The 22,012-nt window shown below is 34.7% G+C and overlaps 1 protein-coding gene across 3 annotated transcripts; it reads right to left on the bottom strand.

The window, feature by feature from the left end:
* Positions 1-14,152: 14,152 nt before the first annotated feature.
* Positions 14,153-19,469, bottom strand: LOC131046858 (coatomer subunit delta-2). Of its 3 annotated transcripts, XM_057980650.2 has the most exons (11): positions 19,113-19,469; positions 18,536-18,575; positions 18,186-18,409; positions 16,660-16,902; positions 16,380-16,554; positions 15,940-16,244; positions 15,580-15,778; positions 15,153-15,306; positions 14,910-14,972; positions 14,665-14,761; positions 14,153-14,581 (listed from the first exon to the last, which is right to left on the bottom strand). In XM_057980650.2, exons 1-11 carry the CDS (start codon positions 19,113-19,115, stop codon positions 14,492-14,494), a joined length of 1,593 nt encoding a protein of 530 aa, XP_057836633.2. In that variant the 5' UTR covers positions 19,116-19,469; the 3' UTR covers positions 14,153-14,491. The 3 variants fall into 3 exon arrangements, with proteins under 3 accessions (XP_057836633.2, XP_057836635.2, XP_057836634.2); XM_057980652.2 differs by lacking the exons at positions 18,536-18,575; positions 19,113-19,469 and adding an exon at positions 17,527-18,097 and having other exon boundaries at positions 18,186-18,325; XM_057980651.2 differs by lacking the exons at positions 18,536-18,575; positions 19,113-19,469 and adding an exon at positions 17,527-18,052 and having other exon boundaries at positions 18,186-18,315.
* Between the last annotated feature and the right edge of the window lie 2,543 nt (positions 19,470-22,012).

Genomic DNA, 22,012 nt, shown 5'->3' with positions numbered 1-22,012 from the left:
TGAAAGAGTCCAAATTTATTTAACTCAACACCATTTGTACAAAGACAAGCAAAGGCATTGCCAAAGGGATTTGAATAGAATAGAGAAAACTAAAATTAAAGTTGAGAGCCTTGAGCATAGAAAGTGTTGGAATCAATGAACACTGAGAAGGGAGGGTGGGGGGGGGGGTGTCAATCAGTGTTTTATAATTTGCAAACTTCTCAAGATGATTCTTAAATCATTGGATGCATGAGAAAGTAATCAAAGTGCATAAACATAAAGTAAACAACCACACAACCAGAACACCAAGATTTTTACATGGAAACCCGAAAAGGGAAAAACCACGGTGAGATTGAGTACCCACAATATTATTATACTATGGCCAGCAGTAGAACAATATTACAAAAGTAGAATGCACTTGCATTCAGGCTCACTGCCTAGAGTTCACCGCTCAATTACAAAAGGGCTACAACCCGGAGGAAGGCTCACTGCCTTACAGGCTATTAAATGATTACAATGATAAATGAACTCAAGTGTAGCATCTAACTACGCCAAAATACAGTTCCGATTAGGCTCTGATTGACTCCATCAACTGATCTGATATCCTGCTCTGTTCTTCAACTTTGTTAAATACTAGAGCACCAAAATCATCACCAAAGTTACAAACTCACTCACGCAGGCTTCCTTTGCTCATCACTCTCCTCAAAATGATCAACCAAATCAATCTTCTTATCTACACCATAAAAAAAATCATTTACTAAGTCGGCTTCCAAAAATCGCATAACACGCAACATGAAACTTGTTTCACCAAGTCAGCTTGATCCAATAAAAAATACAAATGCGGATCAAAACAAGATGATAAAATGCTTCCCATAAGTCGACTCAATCATCTCAAAAATGAAAGTGATGGCTGAAATCATTCTAACAAATCCGCAACACACGTTACACCAAAATAGCTCTTCCCTAACTGAGTTGTCGAATACCGGAGCTCTAAACTTGCACACAATTCAATACCAGATATCAGGATCACAAATTAATCTATCTCAAACCTCGAACCAACTGCCTTGATCACAGAAACCAATAATACATCACTGAAATCAAGATGTGCACCATGATCTCATGTTCTACCGGATACTGAGTTCCACCTTCCAGACTTATGCCTTATGAACAATATGACTTTCGGTAAACCAATTCTATGTACACCGGATAGGATCTGTAAACTAAGTTGCCATCAATGACAAACCCTAAGCATCTATCATGCACCAATATTCACTGGAATCACCAGAATAGTGTCTCTTGCCAACAATCTCCCCCTTTGGCATTGATGGCAACATTGTAAAAAATGAATTGTACACTCAAGAGTGCAAGAATATACAAGCTCCCCTTAACAATTTACACCATCTTTGACTCTACTCTCTCCCCCTTTGACAACAATGCCAAAGATAAATGATCCGCCAAAAATGGTATACAAGGATATATACAACTGCTCATAAAAAAATGAATATGTTTGCAAAAATTGTTCTAAGGGACATAAAATGATTATCCCATGCCTTCTTTAAACTCTCCAAAATGCTTATCATCCCGCTGAAAAGGTAGACATGCATTTTAGTTCCATGTTTATCTATCGGAACATGCTTATTCGACGCATCCTCAGCATCCTGCATGCTACTCATCAATGAATCTATCCGGGTAGTAATAAGACTTCTCACTTCTAACACTCTACCCAAAACTCTATCCTTTTCTTGATTTAAACTCTTGATCTTATTCAATATACTCAAAACTTGGGGTTCAAAATTGCTAACCAGAGTAGATTGTGGTGCATATGACTGTGATATGCTCGCTAGTTGTCCTTCACATTCCCTTATTTTCTTGTCAATGTCTATAGTAAATTTGGGCAAAATTAGACATGACTTGTAGATGTTACCACCTTCATCAATTACATTTTGAATACTTTTTAGTGCAGTAACCAAACTGACTCTATCATCTTCAATCATCTTCAAAAATTGTTTCAATTTTATAGCATTGAATTGATTCAAAAATTTAATATATGCGACCTTCTCCAAAGAATCTAAGTGAGTACCAACAACATTTAGCAAACCCTTGATCTTACCAGAGGGATCAGATGTATCCGATTTAAAAGATGGCATGATTTTCTTGAACATATCCCCCGCCAATGATATTAGCTCCTTATCAGCAGAATGGGACTTAAGAAAGTCCTCACTGGCTTTGGTTGGAGTGAGAGTTGTCAATTTTAATGCTTGAATGGGAGATAACGTACTCAGGTCAATCAACCCTTGACCAAAATTATCTAAGTTAGTAGCTACTTGTTTCCCTTTAACAACTCCAGTGTCTCTTGCCACTATTGTCATAGCCTGATCTGCCTTCTCCTCTACTTTCTCCTTATTTGCAACTTCTGCACTCTCATCCTTTCCATCTTTCTCACCATCATCCTCATTCTTATCCAAATCAATTGTCTCCTCAGCTGCTTTCTCAAGAATAACGTCTATAACAAGAGGTTCCAGTACAACTTCATTAGATGTATCATTAACACCATCAACATTATCAGCTAGAGTTTGATCAATTCACTGTCCTTCCGGAGTGGCTTTCTCAAGTATCTGATCCTTCTTCTTATCAGGGACAACAACATGAACTTCTAGAACAAATGTATCTTGAGATGGTTCTTCCGAATTCACATCAACTCTTTAATCTATCAAAAACTATCTCAAAATTGTCTATGTTTCTTTTGTCACCTCATCTATCTTCCCTAGCATGAGCTTATTCACCCTTTTATTGCTTTAGAATCTATCCTTGGCAAGATTCAATAATCTGATAACTTCATCTCAGGAGATAATAGAATATAGATTCACTCACACATACTCTTTTATTTTCTCATCCTCTTGACTAGTTGTTGTGATGCTAAAAATGTGGTCTATAAGAAAGGCATACACATATAATGAGACAATAAAACATAATGGAAAGCTTAATTGAAAACTAAATTTAAGATGCAAACCATAAACCTTTCTTGAAATGTCCCATTTTCCTCTATTCTTGAGGACCTTGAAGGTGTTGGATTGATTGGCTCTCAGCGGAGCAATGACCTCCAAAGTGGCAACTCAAGAGTTGAGTAGCTACTTGATCATGATTGATTATGCAAATGATATGAAATGCATGGTCTAAGAAACTAGATTAACATGCTATGATTAATCCAAAAGTCTAATTACTAGATAACTGAAATGCAAATTGCCTATAGTAATGATGCTAAAAATATGAATGTCAGGGATCCTTATTGCTCTAAAATGGGGGATATTTATAGGAATTCCAAGGCCAAAGTTGAGGTGGCAGGAATCAACTGTCAAGATCTGATCTAAAGATATCAAGGGCCAAGATTAAGGAAGTTGGAGAAGAGGTTGGAGGAAGGGACACTTGTCATCTTTGTGGTGACAAGTGTCAAGGATCCTTGCTCATGAGAGGGCAAGTGTCCAAGGGAGGAGACATGTGGCAAAAGTGCCATGTGTCTCAAGGGGAGAATATCCACACCATAGGAGGTTAGGATAAGGAGGTTAGGATGTGCAAGATAGGATAGGGTTAGGTGGAATGGGTTAGGTTAGTGGATGGTTAGGTTAGGTGGTTAAAAGTTAGGAGCCATGTGCTCATTTGAATTTAGAAATTCAGATAATTTGGAAAATGATAATTAATCTCAACAAACCTGAGTTTGTCAATTTTAATTAGGGATTAGAAGAATTGATTTATATGGGGGGAAATTAATTAATTTATAATTAATTAATCAAAGGGGGATATGAAATGAACTATGTAAATACATCATGTAGATTTATTTACTAGTAGATGAATAGATAAATTAATCAAATTGCTTGTGAATTCAATTAATTGGGAAAGGGGATTAATCAAATAACTGCACATTTAATTAACTATCTTCAAACCATTTTTAGGTGTATACAATTGTATGCCTTCTCGCATCCAAAATGTCATACAGGCTTTTAGGAATCATAGATGCAAGTTCTATTAATGCCTTACTATATACATCCATATATTTAACAATTGCTTCTTCAACTGCCCTCTGATCTTTATCATCTAAATTTTTATAATATGTTGACACATTTTTCAAATTCCCATCCTTAAGAATTTCATCAATTAATTCCTTCAAAGTCGATGGGGGCACTATTTCAAATGTACCTTCAATCTTACTGGATTTTAGAGCTTCATCTATCTCAGATTTTTGCTTCTTGCTTTCTCTGCCTTTTCTGGATGATTCAAATTCTACCCTTGACTTCTTTGATTGTGGATCCCCACTGGGCTATGGCTTCTTCAAAACTCTAGCATAGGTGGCAGTCCTTTTCACCTCTCTTACTACTTCATTGGATTCTATCTCTGTATCCTCAATAGTGGCAACAACATAGTCTTTGAGGTTTCTCCTTCTTCTTCTTCTCTGCCCCACTAATTTATGATGTTGATTGTGATTTGGGTGGAGGAATGGTCTTCTGCACAATGGAAGTAGGTGTAGATTGAGACTGTCTTGGCTTAGATTTCATCAAAGGAGTGGGGACAAGTTTAGTCTTCTTTGCCATGTCTTCCTCCTTCGGAATGTTTTGTTCTCTTACCCTCTACACAACCTCCTTGGATAAACCCATTTGTTCTGAAAGTCTAAGTCTTTTTCTTTCCTCCTTATCATCCACTAGTTGACTCAGCAAATTTTGAGCATATTCATCAAGAGTGGTGGTGTCTACCTTATACCCCATGGGCATGATCCAGACAGTTCTTGGCTCAATTGCCTCCATATGACAGTGGTCTTTATCTACTATGAAGAAAATGGTTTTCTCATACTTCTCAACAATTTCTTTAGGGATTCTTTCCCTACTTTGCATTGTGGCTTGAAATGATTTATAGTATCCCCACAATGCAGATTTGTATGCAACAATATCACCTAAATCCCGCAATCCTTCTTTGATATGAACGACCACCAGTCTATCATATCCCCACATAATCTTTCCAATACCGGGGATTTCATTTAGGAAATACAGTGTCAAGCAAACAATCAAGGAACCAAACTTGAATACATGTTTCTTGTCTTGCTTAATCTTCTTTAGGTTGCTTAATAACTCACTAAGAAGAACTGAACAAAGATCATACCTCTTGCCTTCCTTTAGCATCTCATAGGCTGCAAATATAGTTGTGTCGGATACAAAATTCAGCCTTCTTGACTGATATACCTTGTATCCAATAACCATTGAGGCAAATTTCACATCATGCTCAATGATATCGCTAATTGTCATTGACCGAATATCAAATTGGGATCTAGTAACCTTTGTTACTGTTGTATTATGTACTTTTCTCAATCCGAGGACCTCACCAGTTGAATTCAAATAGGTATCTACTTCAATGGCTTGCTTGGTAAGTTTGTGAGGATGGTCCAACCACATGAAATCATCATGGATTCAACTCAGAATGTATCGGACCCATTCGGGCTCGTCAAACACTAGGAAGTGAATGAATTGGATAAAACCCTTGTCGTGCAATGCCTTGAATTCCAGCTTCATATTTCCCATACCATCCATCATATGCTTGGTGTAAAGTGAAAGTATATCTACATTCCCAATCTCTTCAATGTTGCAATGGATGTATACCCTAAAATCTTCGTTGTGAAGTATGCCATACAAGACTGAAGAAAATGCACCTTCCATATCATCTTCAGTAGATTTGAATGGGTGCCTCTTGAACACGGGCCTTACCCTCTCAGTAATTTCGACCACCAAAGGAGTGACAACACCAAATGCAGATGTCATTTCAAAATAAGGGTATGAACAGATAGCTTTGCAAATGGAAAATACCTTTTGATTCTCAACCGGGTGCAGGAAATCATTGATTGATTGCTTCAAGCTCAAATTTCATTGCTAAAACTCTCTCTACTACTCTGCTCTTCTCTCTCGTTCGCATTGTGAAGAATGAGCTATTGAAACGCCTTTTTATCTGTCGAAAATCTAATTTTTAGTTGTAATAAATGCACAACCCTAATGACTTCCAGATACTCTGTTTTTCATGAATTTATTCACCGAATTATCAAATCGCCATGAAATATTCCAGATAACATCTAGACAGATAATCACCATCATCTGCAACTATCCTTGACCGATTACAAATCTCTACAAGGGGGTTCTAAAGATCTACATGATAATCTTCCCCCTAAGGCCAAAATGCTCTAGTTACCAGATGAGGTTCCATCACCAGATTCAGGTGTGGAGCCATTTTGCACATTTGAATCTTCCTTTTTCACCCACATCTTCTTATGCTGATCTCTGATCTCTTGTACTTTAGCTTTTCCTTTTTCATCTAATTTGTTCTTGTTTGCTAGAGCATTCTTGCTTTTGCAATATTTTGCAATATGACTAGGTTTGTTGCATGCATGACAAACAACATTCATTTGCATAGGCTTGAAGTTCATCTGATTTGGTCTCATCCTATATTGGCTAGATATATGTCCAAACATCCCACAAGCATAGAATCTCTTTTTCTAAAAATTATTTATCGTTGTTCTGCACATGTTTGACTTATGACCGAAATTGTTTCATATGAAACATTGACCGGTAAAGGTAGAACCATTATTCATCATGTTGTTCATCATCCCATTACTCATCTTACTTCTGCATTGACTTGCCATATGACCAAATTTACTACAAACAAAACCAGAGGATTCTCCTTTCTCAAATCCAAGTCCTCGCGTATCTTTCCCATGTCTCTGACTTTCCAGCATCTCATCCAACCAAGTTGAACTGGCTTTGAATTTTTCTTTGTACTCATTAGCAGTAGAAATCTCATCTCTTAGAATTATGATCTACCTTTTAAGTTCTTGTCCATCATTCTTTGTTTGCACCAATTCAAGCTCCAACTGATAATTCTCATATGTCAATATGCAACAGTCATCAGATTTGTCCTTTAGTGACTGAGTTAGGATTTCTTCATTCTTCTTCTGGTCTTCTATTTCCTTAGTCAGCTTCATTACAATAGATTGCATCTCATTCTTCAAAACTGCATTCTCCCTAGCTAACTTCTCACATTCATATGTCTTATCTTATAGGACTTGATTGTAAACACTTTGCTCTTCTTTCTCCTTCAACTTATCCATCAACTCCTTTCTCTTTTCTCTAGAAGTACTCAATTGATCTCTTAATGTCTCAATGAAATCTTCAATTGCATTCAAGTTCCTTTTCAGAGAACTTACTTATTTTCTTGCTGCATCAAGATCTTCAAGTGTCACACTAAGTTGCCTCTGCAAACCAGAGTCCATTGATTCAATCTTTCAGATCTTCCTCAAGTTGTTAGGCTTCCTCAGAGGAAGTAAGCTTTGATACCGATTGTTGGAATCAGTGAACACTAAGAGGGGGGGTGAATCAATGTTTTATAATTTGCAAACTTATCAAGTTGATTCTTAAACCTCTAGATACATGAGAAAGTAATCAAAGTGCGGAAACATAAAGTAAACAACCACACAACACTAACACCAAGATTTTTATGTGGAAACCCAGAAAGGGAAAAACCACAGTGGGATTGAGTACCCACAATATTATTATATTGTGGCTAGTAGTAGAACAATATTATAAAAGTGGAATGCAATTGCATTCAAGCTCACTGCTCAATTACAAAAGGGTTACAACCCAAAGGAAGGCTCACTTCCTTACAAACTATTAAATGATTACAATGATAAATGAATTGAAGGGTAGCATCTAACTATGCCAAAACACAGTTCCGATTAGGCCCTGATTGACTCCAGCAACTGATTTGATATTCAACTTTGTTCTTCAGCTCTGTCAAATACCAAAGCACCAAAATCATCACCAAACTTACAAACTCGGTCATACTGACTTCCTTTGCTCATCACTCTCCTCAAAATGATCAACTAAATCAATCTTATATATCCACGCCATAAAAAAAAATTCATTTACTAAGTCGGCTTCCAAAAATCGCATAACACGCAACATGAAACCTGTTTTACCAAGTCGGCTCAATCCGATCACAAATCCAAATGTGAACCAAAACAAGATGATAAAATGCTTCCCATTAGTCGACCCAATCACCTCAAACACGAAATTGACCACCGAAATCATTCTAACAAATCCACAATACACGTTACACCAAAATAGCTCTGCCCTAATTGAATTACGGAATACTGGAGCTCTAAACTTGCACACAATTCAACACCGGATATCAGGATCATGAAGTAATCTGTCTCGAACCTCAAACCAACTGCTTTGATCACCACAACCAATAATACATCACCGAAATCAAGATGTGCATCGTGATGTCATGCTGTACCGGATACTGAGTTCCACCTTCCAAACTTATGCCTTATGAACAATATGACTTCTGATAAACCAATTCTATGTACACCAGATAGGATCTGCAAACTGTGTTGCCATCAATGACAACCCCTAAGCATCTATCATGCACCAATCTTCACTTGAACCACCAGAACAATGTCTCTTGCCAACAAAAAGAACGAAAATCCACTTAGGCCTGTGGAAGATAGCCCTTTACCCTGATTTTCAAGCCTATTTCATACTTTCAAAAATAACAATTTATTTATCTAAAAAATACCTATTTTTGGCAAACCGTGTTTGTTTAAGAAAAATTATAAGAATGGGAAAGTGTTAGAGATTTAATAATAATAATCTTGTAGGAGACATTAAGCAAGATGGTCTACAATTAGAGATCAATTCAAGATCACTTGATTTAGATATGCAAATTAATGTTTCTTTTAATAATAATATGGAATAAGGATTTTGAATGAAAGGCTAATAGGTAAACCCAAAAGTGATCATTACCAATAACATCCCAAAGAATTGTATAAAATTAATACAAAATTCACTATAACTTGATGTTTTCTCCTTAGTCAGTCACACTTAGAACAATCTCATAAAGTCATTCATGAAAAATAATCTATTACAAGTTACTCATTGGGCAAAGAAATGAAAAGGAACCACATCAAGGCATTGCTCAAGAGCTTGCTTCTATTCTAAAGAAGACTCTTAAGCTTGTGATACTATCTTGATTTTTTAACATATTTAATGACGCAACTTTCATTAGTAAAACATCATCAATTTTTTGTCAAAACTCTATGCCATGCATACAAATATATTCATAATGCAAACATAAGTGCATTGTGTGTTGTATAGATATTTTCTTGTGAACTGGATTATATATCATAAAAAGACATTAAAATATGTTGCAATCATAAGAAATAGTAATAGACTAACATGAATTGATTGTCAATAATATTGACACTAGGAATAAAATTTCTCAATTTTTTATCGATCAATGCACCAAAATTAATAAGACAAAAAAGGAAAGGGATTTTGGTTTGGCATTTTTTTAACTCAACCTTTATTCCATAAAATATTTCCCTATAAGACATTGGATAGGCCATCTTTGGATTTGAAGATACCAAAAACATTACAAAGAGAAAAACATCTAGGAATAATCCATAGCAATTAACATTTAATGGACAAAAATAAATCATTTAATAATGCGGATGTGATAAAACATAATTATTTATCTTTGTTTGAAAGTGTGATTAAAAGAGCATGGCACAAGAATAATTATGATTGGCCATCCAATAGCACCTACAAGTGCTTTTCCTACTACTACTACTAATTATTTTCATTTAATTGACAATGGAAGATAGAAAAGCGTGCACTAGATTTAAATCCCTCACATTAAGCAATAAGATAACCCTACTATCTACATGATGAGTGTTTGGTGTAACAAATTGGATGCATTTGAGTGAGACCCAACTTTGGTGGGTACATTTGACTTGTGGTTGAATTTGCTTCACCAATAACATTACACAAATTTACAAAGAAACAAAAAGTGATTACTTGAAACAAACATGACCCATTTTCATTGAATCAAAACCCATGCCTCTAAGTAGGGTATAATTGTATCTACATATCCAAGGTGTTATGATTTAATAAAAACGAAGGGCATGTGTTAGTGTGTAATTTGGGTTCAAACCCTTCTCATTACAATAAGGTAATCTATGAGTGTAATGTTCCTTGTGGCCTTGGAAGATTAGTTAGCTTTAATTAAGTCGATTTCTCATGTCCAACATTATCAAGCTTAGAACTTCAAGGAGATTGTTGGACAAGGATAGAAGTATCCTAGGTTAAAATATATACTACATCCACCTCCAAGTTCTTGAAGTCATGAATTTGCAAACGATAGCAAAACTAAACTCATTCGATCAATTATATTGTCTTTGCTTCCTCATGTACGAGGAACTTGCAAATTGACCAAAGGACTACTAAAACTTGATAGATCTTAACATTTGTATACTCTTGATTCCCTCGAGTCACGGTCCATGTCAATACCAAGCCATACATCAAAACCCAAATTACCCAAGCAATGCCTTACAATTGTGGCCTTGAAAATACTATATACCCCAAGCCACTTACTAATTATTGTGAGTATAAATACCACAAATCTAAGGACACTCACCATAGCAAAGTGAACTTGAAACACAGGACCCCCTCTAGAATATGATCAATGAAATTACTAGGACTATCAAATGCAAACCCGAAAAACTTCAAATACCTACTCAACTCATTTATATAGGGCAACTCAAGTCTACAAAAAAAAAGCACAAGTGAATTTCAAACACTTTTAAATTTCACTTATTAAAGGTTTGTTTCTAAGATTGGAAGGTTTTGGATGTTTGTGGACTCAAACTTTATATTGAGAAATTTAGCATAGTTTTTTGTGTCTAAGGATGCCTTGCATGTTCTTCTGTAGACCCAAGATCTTGTATATATCATGCCTCACTAGCTAGCCTATGAGTAGTTTCAAGTCTATGATGACAAGTTTGTTTTGTGTTCAAAGGTGCCCATGGGCTTGCAATTTTATTTTGAAAGAATTTGGCATAAACAAGCGAATATCAAACACAAAATATCTTGTAGATTTTACTTATTAAAAGTTTGTTTCTAAGATTGGAAGGTTTAGATGTTTGTGGACTCAAAAATATTACATTGACAAAGTTTGGCAAGGTTTTTTTGTCTAACAATGTCTTACATTTTCTTCTATAGGCCAAGATATTGTACATATCACACCTCACTAGCTAGTTTATAAGTAGTTTCAATTTTATCATGGCAAGTTTGTTTCATGTTCAGACGTGCTCATGGACTTGTAATTTTATTTTGGAGGAGTTTGACTAGAGACCTTACATCCGATGACGACTTAGAATCTTGAATGAATGAATGAATGTTTTTAATAATGACCATAATGCCAAACAGTTTTGAAATACAAAGCTGTTATCAAACACATGACATTCTAAACAGATTTTCATTGGTCCTTTGAACCAATCTATGGGATTGTGATTGGAACTCCTTGTTCTATGCCTTTTTGTTTAGTGTCGTGTTAGAAGATCGGTGTTTCTTTGAAATTTCATAGTTAATGATTGCACCAGTAAATGGAAGTACCTATCGACATGCCCATTCTAAATCAAGTGCGAGTGCTAGTGATAATAATTATAGGATTCCTTGTTTCCTAGGTATGGTTTTGGTTCATGATTGATAAATGCAATAATAGTCATTCTTAATTTATGAATATACAACTACGAGTTTGAATAAGGTACAGAATTGGATGCCCTTTCAAAAGGTTATATTTGTGCCTTTTGTATTTACCATGGCACCAACCATCCTCCCATTTTGGCCTTCAACGGAGAAGTCTGCCTGCTTCTATAGCAAAACATGGAAACTTGCTCATAAACCTCAGAAATGGTAAGCTTTGTATTTTAGCAGGAATAATAAATGGATGAAAACTTATCTCTCTAAAAATATGTAGGGTATAAGTCAAATTGCTCTAATGAATGCAAGAGTCATTAGCTATAATCCATTAAGACCCAATATCTTCATGGTTATGTTGTTTTTTATTGAGTTAAGCAATGTTCGTTTACATCTTCTAACATATTCGTCATTTTGTTTCAATTATAATAAATGTAGATATACACGCCCCATATTTTGAGAAGCCAACCATAGTTAAGATATTACTTACATTGATTTTTAGCTATTAGTGAAATGAAAAAAGTATTTCCATATTTTCTAAATAAATTGTTAGTTAGCACCATCTTAGAGATGATAAGGTTTGGCATATGGAACCACCTTAGACATGATAAGTTTTGGCATGTGGAAAATCTATCTGACTCGTCTACAATTTATCAATTTTTTTTAAAAGAAAAAAAAGGCAAATTTGATATTAGTTTTCATTGTTATAAATGGGTGTAAGTGTTGTGCATGTCATATCAAATAGCATGTTAGGAAGCTAGATGTAGTAAGGGTGGAAACTACATCCACCTCATCTATAAGCCTTCTAGCAGCAGCACATAAGCAAATTGTGCATCAACATTTTAGATCACACTCCATGATTCAAAATAGGGACGAGAAAAAAATGAATTTAACACAAAGGAAAAGCTGTGTTAAAAATAAAATTGCACATCAACATTTTGGATCACACTCCATGATCCAAAATCAGGATGAGAAACAAATGAATTTAACACACTCCTGATGATAGATCATGGATTGTGATTCAAGATGTTGATGCATTAATTTTTAAAAGTTTTTTCCGACATTCTCTTTAAATTAATAATTCACTTTGTAAAATTGACAAGTGTTTAAAAAGATTTAACAATCACTTAATCAGAAGCAATGGTCTATTGTATTATACATTATTATTTCAATTCAAATCAGCAAAAATGATGCATCCAATGAGAATACTTAACTGTTACCCATAGGATCATTCTAGCAATAAATTTCTTCATCGGTATGCTCAAACAATATGTTGCAGTAGACACTGTTGAGTCATTGTTGACAGCATGAAAAAAACATGTAACCATGGCAAACAATCAGAAAGATCATGTGACTTAAAATAGATGTTACATAGAAAATATAATTTTTTTTAATTTAAAAAAAAATGGAACCTTCAAGCACCCCTAACTGATCATCTCCTCTTGCAATTCATTATATTTCCTTTGCACATAAGTTGAATGGGATGAATTACAACTGGAGATGATCAGTTAGAGGGTGCTTTATATATATAGATATAGAGAGGGAGAGAGAGAGAACTAAGGTACCTGCTACTTGTTCAAAGGTTATCAATTAAATTCCAGGAGGGCAACTTATACAGATGTCCTTGGCAACTCTACAGTCTTAGCTGCTACCTGTTGTGGCTTCTCATACGGTACCCTTGACAAGGTCATATTCAGTCCTCGAAATGGAAGTCCAAAAACATCCAAAGGGGAGACTGCTCTTTCTTAGTGCCAAGAACGTGCATGATGTCCATACCTCTAAAACCCTGACCCCCACATTAAGATAACACTGACATTCAGTTCCCTGGATGATAGATGTTGTGAGTTTTCTGAAATAGGTGGATTTGCTTGTGCCATTAGTAATTTACCATTATTGTTTTGACAAAAAAATCAAACCCATAATGCAACAGTTGATCCTTAAAATAAGTGTCTAGCAAAGATGATATGAAGCCCTACATTATGAAACACTCTAGTTCAGACACCAGGATGGCAGATGATGCGAGTTTTATGAAACAGTAGACCTGCTTGTGCCATGGGTAATCTTCCATGATTTTCCAAAACAAAATCAAATGCATAGTGCTATAGCATGTATATCTTAGCTTATGGAGAAATCAAACCTCACAATATGGACGTCAGGTACAAATGTTATGGATCTAGGAGCAAGGTGTGGTTACCTTGAAACTATGAGAGTGGCAACAAATTCTATGTCAACAATTAAAAACAATGTTGTAAATGGTTCCCGGTTCCAAGAAGCTCCAACTTATACAGATCACCAGATTAAACTGGTAAACTTACCACTGCAAATCACATTCACTAATAGACACGTTACTGACATGTAAGCAGATTACTAACATTAACATGCAAATCAGATTTCATTGTGAAAAGAGAATGAAATAAATCTCCTCTCTAATGAAATAAGAGCAGATTAGCCAGCATTAGATTCAGAGCAAAATAACAGCCGCACTAATTGATTCTGCTGTATTTATATCACTCTAAAACTACTAGTACAATGCTAAGAAGAACATACGCAAAGATATTTTGATTGCAATTTTAATGAGACACTCAACCAAGGAAATATAGATATCAAGATAACTCGGAACTTGAGATGTAAGCTTCTAAAATTCCAAATACAAATTGCAAATCACAACCAAAGTAGCTGAGAATGTAACAGCATTTTCTTAGAAAACAGAGTTACATTCTGAAAATCGAATTGACAACCTAGAAAGCATTTAAAAAGTTACAATAACAAAGTCAAGAAGCAAGAAACAGTGCCTGCCAGCATTGTGGTACACAAAAATTTTAAGCCTGTCCTCAAATAAGGTGGAGTAAGAGATAGGATGCTCAGTTAATCAGACAGTGTCATCAAAGTGCCCGCCTTCAATTTATACCATTCAGTGGAATGTTCGCTATAACCCCAAAAACAAAAGGTCAGACAACTTGGTAATTCTCTGTGACCAACTGTGTTCGACTAGCAAATTTTACTGGACTTCCACCATTAACTGGTAGCACGCTACCAACCTGTAGCCACATGATGATGAACAAAATTAAGCAGATATACTCAGGTGAAATGCACACAGAAATTTGGTATTTCACTCGTTTACCTTGATATCACAAAAGGTCTTGGCTGCAATAAACCTCACATCTATAGGGAAAAATGATGACGGGTCTGCTGGAGGCACGACAAATTCCATTGAGCCACTAGAAAGGCAAAGCAAGTGTAGTCAAAAAACCACTAGAGAAAAATGTACCAGATGCAGGAAGTAAAATAGCATCCACCGATTGCTTGACACAATTAATGTCCTAAATTAAACAAACATAGAAATCAATTGGAGTTGTGTATGCTCACCTGCGATTCGTGGAATCTATGAGAAATATAGACCACTCTAATACAGATTTCCTTGAATCATACCTGCGCATGTCAGAGACAAATGTTATATTTATATTTATATGGTTCATGCATAGTTGGGCAAAGTTCTCTGCCATATTTATAAATATTGAGATACAACATAAGAACCATTGCAAGTGTCAAGGAAGAACTGTAACTGCAATATATATGTCAAGCATTTTACACAAAAAGCTAAGAAATAACCTCCAGTCCCCATCAACTTGATTGACAGTTGGAGGATCCCGAAGTGCAGGCAAAGGTATTGAAATCAAAACATTTTGTAGGTCAAAGGCCTCTGATGCTTCATATTCAATGTTAACATATGTTTCTCCACCAGAAACAGAGGGCCAGCAATTGACTGCAAAACATATACAAAGCAAGTTCAACAGCATGTAATATTGAAATGTGGGTGCATATTCAGCCACTATCATCCATGGTTTTATAGCATCTTGATTCTAGGAATGTAGCAACTGACTAATTTGATAAAATCTAGTTGTATATGTCACTGGCACATGCATAACAATGCCATATAACGTATATCATATGAAAAGTATTAGTATTTATGAATTATAAAATCTCTAATTCGCAGAAGTTACCGATAGAATTCTACGAACAAAGGGCACAAACTTACTGCTTAAAGGAACCAAAAACTCTTGGGCACTTTGCATCCTCCATTTAACCAAGCCCACGCCCAATGAATCGCCCGTTTGACCAGCAGGGAATGGCTTGCTAGAATCCTTGAGACTCAAGATGTTCTCCCTTAAAAAGAGATCCTTGTTGATGTTCGGATGTGTCTTAAATTGGAAACCTTCATTTGAACCTGTCTCAATCTGGCATTGTAGAAATTTTGACTTATAGCTACATATGTCACCAAACAGACCTTATTTTACAAAGCACAACTCTAGAAGTACACAAGGAGATCATAAACAAGTCTATGGGAAAACATAATGGAGCTCGAAGTTTTCAACAAATTTTGCAAAACTACACTTACCTGTATCTGGATGAATCCATCTTCCTTCTTCAGAATTTGAAGGGCAAAATTGCCCTGAACCTCTAAGTTATTTACCCCACCATCACGCTTGAGAACTACATTGAGCTTTTCTTCTATAGTTATTGTGATGGGGTCTGTTGCTATTGGAACAGATGCTTTAGATTGCCCAGCTATGGGTTGCACGTCCTCTACAATCACCTCTCCTTCTGCTTTCAAAGATTCCAAAAACTGATTTGCTTTCTGTGTCTTTCCCAGTTGCATGCCCATACCCTTAGGAGGAGCAGTGGCAGGTGCAGGCACTCGACCTGAATCATATAAAATTGTTCACAAACTGTTTGTTAAAAAACAGGTTAAGAAGGTCAACATCATTATTAGAAAGGTCATGATTGTCTCACAGCCAATAATGACACGCAATTCTCCTAACGTTTGCAATTAATAACCTTTAGGTTTACTTGAATATGAATCTAAATCCAAACTTGCCGCAAAACTAGAATTGCTCCCAAAGCCACCTCCACTAGAAATGCTCTCGTCACTAAATCCAACATCAAGCCTGGATGATGCACTTGATGATTGTAAGGACTTCAAGCCTCCTTTTTCAGACCTATTCTTTTCATACTGCATCACAGGAAACAACATACTAAGAGAACTGAAGAAACCCTTCATTTCACAACCCCTAAACATTGCTCGGTACATGAAGAAAAAACAATATCTGTACGATACCTTGATCTTATCAATCTCAATTGCTTTTAGCTTCATAACATCCTTTGTGTCGTTTATTTTGCTTTGCATGATTAGTTTGTGAAGTCGCTCCTCATGAGACTCCATCTCACAGTATTGCTTAACTTGTGCAACAGTGACGTTCTCATTATGCCCAAGTGAGACAGCTTCATCAAAAGCAAAGATTATCTCAAATGCCATTTTGCAGATTCCTTCTTCATCTAATCCAGGAGAGTACTCAGGAACCTGAAGCAACCAAACCATAATACAAAAAGCTTATATGAGAAACTAAGAGAAGTTGACAGAACAAAAGCATGCCAAATGAAAAGGGAATTTTCTTCCTATGAAATTTTTGGAACAAAATAGAACATATATAGGCACATGCAGTCAGCAGATTTCCTGACAAAATTGGCATCATCAGTCCCCAAATTCAATGTGTGAGTGCAAAAATAGCACTATTGTTTCTTCAGGGATACAAAAATTTAACAAGAGAAAAGAAGTTAATAATAAAAGTCTAAAGAACCATATTAACCCTCAATTCATAGACCCTCAATTTATAAAATTGGCATCATCAGTTCCCAAATTCAATGTGTGAGTGCAAAAATAGCACTATTGTTTCTTCAGGGATACAAAAATTTAACAAGAGAAAAGAAGTTAATAATAAAAGTCTAAAGAACCATATTAACCCTCAATTCATAGACATCTGGTTTGATGCCTCGTTAATTAACTAAGAAATCATGGGTCAAAACTTTTGAGATGATCATATAGTTAATATGTCAAATTCATTGAGATATTCTAAAAATAGAACTCTTATTAATTTATTATAACTTCCAGTTGACATAAAAAATTGAACTCAAGATTGAGGTAGACCTTTATTAGGACATCAGTGTGTTAGGTAACCTTCAACATCTTGCCATCATTTTATGAAAATTCATACAAGCTTAACTGTCGCCAATGGACTGCTTGATGCAAGTGAAACAACTGAATCAAAAAGAGCTGCATCGACTTGCTGCATTCACATTTCCTTCCACAAGATTATCAGTCGTTGGGCTAAATATATGCTTATCCTGTAGAGGTGAAATTTTTAATGATTGACACCAGTGAACAAAAGCGAATCACCAAAGCGGGTAAATGTATTTCCAAAGCATTTGGGATTCGGGAGATTCCAAATAATGAAGTTTTACGAAAAAATGCCATGGCCACCATAATTGTAAAAGTTAAATTGGATTTGCAGACAAAGTCCATCATACTAAGCTTCACATACATACCATTTGCCAATCATTTGTGTTTCACGTGATGTTACAAACCTGGCATGTCCAGAAAAAGTGAACTTGAATTTGAAATTATATTCATACCCACAGATGCCCAAAGTAGGTCAACTGGATGCTAGTAAATGCTACGGAGTGACAGTCGACAAGAACAGCCAGAAACAAGGGAGCAGCTTTACAAACAGAACAAAAAAACTAGGTAATGAATCAAATAAGGGTTTATCTATCTTAAAAAGGTATCCATATAAACAATCTACTTACCAATTTGGAGAGCAGCCGTAAGGTGTCTAAATCCTCGAGAATATTGCTCTGCTTGGTGGTGACGAGCAACAAATACAAAGATTCCATTGGCTGGTATACATAGCGAACATTTTCTGTTTCAACATAAGTATGCTGTTTCCCACTTCCCACCAACTTGGGGAAGGCAGCTACCAGCCCTTCAATCCTAATTCTTGTCATATCAACAAACTGCCTGGAAACCAAGGCTGCATATCCCAGAAAATTAAATAATGCCATACCCAAAAAAATCAGAGATTCAATATAACTGCAAAAATAAAATCCAAAAATTCATTGGAAAGGGATCTCAACATAAATAGAAAGATTTTACAAACCTTTCCCCGACTTGGTGATAATAGAAGCTGCCAAGACCACCTGAAAACCGGATAATAGATTAAGATCAGCAACCCCAATGCGGCAATAGCTCAATATTCATAAACCCATTCGGCAACAGCTTAGAAATTATAAACCAACATAGAGATAACAGGTTTAGTTACAGATAAATGATTTAGGCCATAACCAATATACATACAAATTGTTTTGATCATCACCAAAATGCAGAAACTTGAACTAGTTCGAAATCAATATGCAAATCAATGTTCTAGATCATATCCCATGTGCATATAAACGGTTACAGTCATTACCCATAAGCAGGTAAATGATTTAGACCATTAGAAAATATTGGGTTCTAAACCTATATAGAAAATCACAGGAATTTGAACCTAAATACAAAATTATTAACATCAACAACCGAACTTACGTTGATAAACAGATTATTTCTATTGCTTGAGGTTCCTAATAAATGCAAGATTGACGTTTACATAAAAGGCATATATGCAGAGATGATTTATGATAAGTATAATAGACAAATTGCAGAATTGAAGTGTGAGGGAAAGGATTGAAGAAAGATACCATTTTAGATCGCCTGCAACCTTTCTAATGTTGTCCAAATGGGGACCTGAAAAACACAAGATTGAAAGGAGGCGGAATGAAGAACTATTAGACTAGTGATCTGTTTTTTTCCGCAACTGTATAGCTCTGGTACTGAAATATACCGAGCGGATATGGGTCTAAGTGGGTCTCCAGGAAGGGATTTTGGAATATATATGTGAGTAGTGGTGATTATATTTGGCAATTCTTCAAGTACCCAGAATGGTAATAGTGGCTTAATTATTCATCGGGAGAGGAACAATGATAGCAATTAGGCAAAAAGTGTCAAACACGAAATCCCGATAATCCACCAGAAGGCCGTTGTATGATGGTTTATAGGTAATGCCAAAATCTTGCAATTGGAATGAACAGGGTGCTTAATGCTTTGTTAATTACTATCATTTTCCCTCCCATGAATGATAATTACATTTAAATAGATAGTATTTACATTAATTTTTTTAAGTAAATATATATGTATATAAGTAAATAAGTGGATAAGAGTGTAGATATTCAAAAAAATGACTAATACTTTTCATCTTTAATTATTTAGTTAAGTTAATATATATTTTTTAATTATTTAGTTAATTCATTATTTTTCTTTCAATAAAGTTAAATTAATTTTATTATTATTATTTAATTATGTCATCCTTTGATCTATTATAAAAAATTATCTAATAAACTAAAATTTCTTCCAAAAGTAAATAACTTTCAAATAATTTATTTAATTTTTTCACCTCAAATACATAAAATAAATGTTTTATTTATTTCCTCAATGCATTATACCCTCTTTATCATTCTACCTCATCAATCTATGTGCTAATTATGGGTCTTGCCCTCTCTCAAGTTTTCTCATCCATCAATATTTCTATTTAATCTCCACCATTGATCAAATGTTATAGGAGACAAAAATAAGACCTTTACTCATTCATTTTTCCACTTGAGCACTTTCATATCCTAGCACTCTTATTATTAAATCACTAGCATCGTTATCAAAGAACCACTATCCTAGCATTTTCATGAGCATTATCAAGTATCAAGTATCAAGCATCAAGCCTTCATCTTATCATATTGATATCAAGGTTATGCTTAAATTGTGAGAGAGATCTACATAAAGAAATATCAAGTAAACAATGGAGCAATCTAAGGTCTTTGCTATGGTATTATTATTTATCATTTGATTTATGTATAGATCTCAGGCTTTATTGAGTGAGTGTGAGTGTGAATTTGGATCTTGCATTGCATTGTTCCACTTTATTTATATTGACATTTTCATATATCACATTCTGACACAACTAGTGGGACCCACATCCTCGATCTGAACAACATTTTGAAATATATATTTTTTTAAGAATTTGCAAGTTTAAAGACATTTTTTAGCCTACTTTCAATTCTTTTAGGCCAATATATTTGTTACATAAGCATCATCCAATTGTTATTTTTCAACATTTTAGTTTTTAGATCTTTTTTCTAGATCTTCACAACCATTCAGATCCTATACTTTTGAACTCTATTTCAACAAATCAGTTTAATTCCTACGTTATTGTTAATTGATATTGCACATTTATTTTAATTTGGTGCTCTTTACATCAACCTACACATCTATTCAATGATTTTGCACTTTTGCATGTCCATTTTGTGTATTTGTCTCAATTTTGTGTCATTGCTTTATATATTCAATGAATTTTCAATTAGATCTGATGCTTTGTCCTTTATTTCAGTGCATCTGCACATAGATTATATGCTTTTTCTCATCCCTTAAGCTCATTTGTTTAGATCCTATACCTTTGTTCTATTTTTGTGCAATTTCTTATTCTATGTGCATAATTGTTTACTAATTATGTGAAATTGCTTGATATTTCTATACATGTGTTTGTTGTTTCTACTCATTCATCTATTATTTTTGTGTAGTCATCTATAATTTATGCACAATTGTTTGTTGTTACTGTGCTTTTGCATGTGATTCTTATGATTTTGCAATCTAATCTTGCACCTTTTCTCATTGTTCTTACACTATTGTACCCTATTTTTTTGTTATTGCTAATTGTAGTTGTGCTTTTGATCACAAGACTATAAGATATTTGGATCTTATTTTAATTATGTAGACACCTAAACCGACTAGCATATTTCTTCATCATGTGTCTCATCAATCATTCTTCTAATATCATTTTCTTCTTTCATTATTTCAAATTCACATTTTTCCTCCAAATCCACAATCAACTAAATAATTTCTAATTATTTATTTCATTTTCATTCTTTCACATTAATTAAATGATTTTTAAAATTGTCAATTGTTCCCCTTTTATCATTTATTAACCCACTTTATCCATTTTATTAAATAATATCTTATTATTTTATTAAAATGCGAACTAATTTATTCATTCATGATTTATTCCATAATCCTTCTCTTTAGTTAACTCTTCTTCCATTTTAGAAACATAATCCTCCTCTTTGGTTAACTCTTCTTCCATTTATAATCTTCTTTATTTTTCCATTAGTTAACTCAATCTCTAAATGGAACCTATGTGTGCACATTTATTCGTTAGCTAGAATGAATAATCTAGCATTATTTTCTTAAATCCTTACACTGACAAATTTCTATTTTTAGTCAATTCATTGTCATCATTCTTATGGGTAAGTGCACCAATATGGGGGACCAAAAGGGGGTCTTAAGATGTCACTTTATTTCTAAAATTAGGGGATTCTAAACTTGGATGAGGAATTGAAGATAATAACACTCAAAATTTGAAGATGCAACAAGAAAAAGAGTTGCAGTACTTTAAATCATTTTTTCTTCACACACACTCCTAGATTATATAGTTACATCTATAATCCAATTCTCACTTATTCTTTCCTAATTATGAATCACTGGGTGTGATTCAAAA

This window comes from Cryptomeria japonica, chromosome 4 (genome assembly GCF_030272615.1).
Source record: "Cryptomeria japonica chromosome 4, Sugi_1.0, whole genome shotgun sequence".
NCBI classification, from domain to species: Eukaryota; Viridiplantae; Streptophyta; class Pinopsida; order Cupressales; family Cupressaceae; genus Cryptomeria; species Cryptomeria japonica.
The sequence above is the reverse complement of the archived record's forward strand: the minus strand, read 5'-3'. Positions and strand labels throughout refer to the sequence as shown.

Bases quoted from the DNA above. Each gene is read 5' to 3' on its own strand.
- LOC131046858 (XM_057980650.2), bottom strand. The intron at 16,245-16,379 runs GTTATTAATTGC...TATATGATTCAG, and splicing joins ATATTCAAGTAAACCTAAAG to GTCGAGTGCCTGCACCTGCC. The intron at 14,582-14,664 runs GTAAACGAGTGA...ATGTGGCTACAG, and splicing joins AGACCTTTTGTGATATCAAG to GTTGGTAGCGTGCTACCAGT.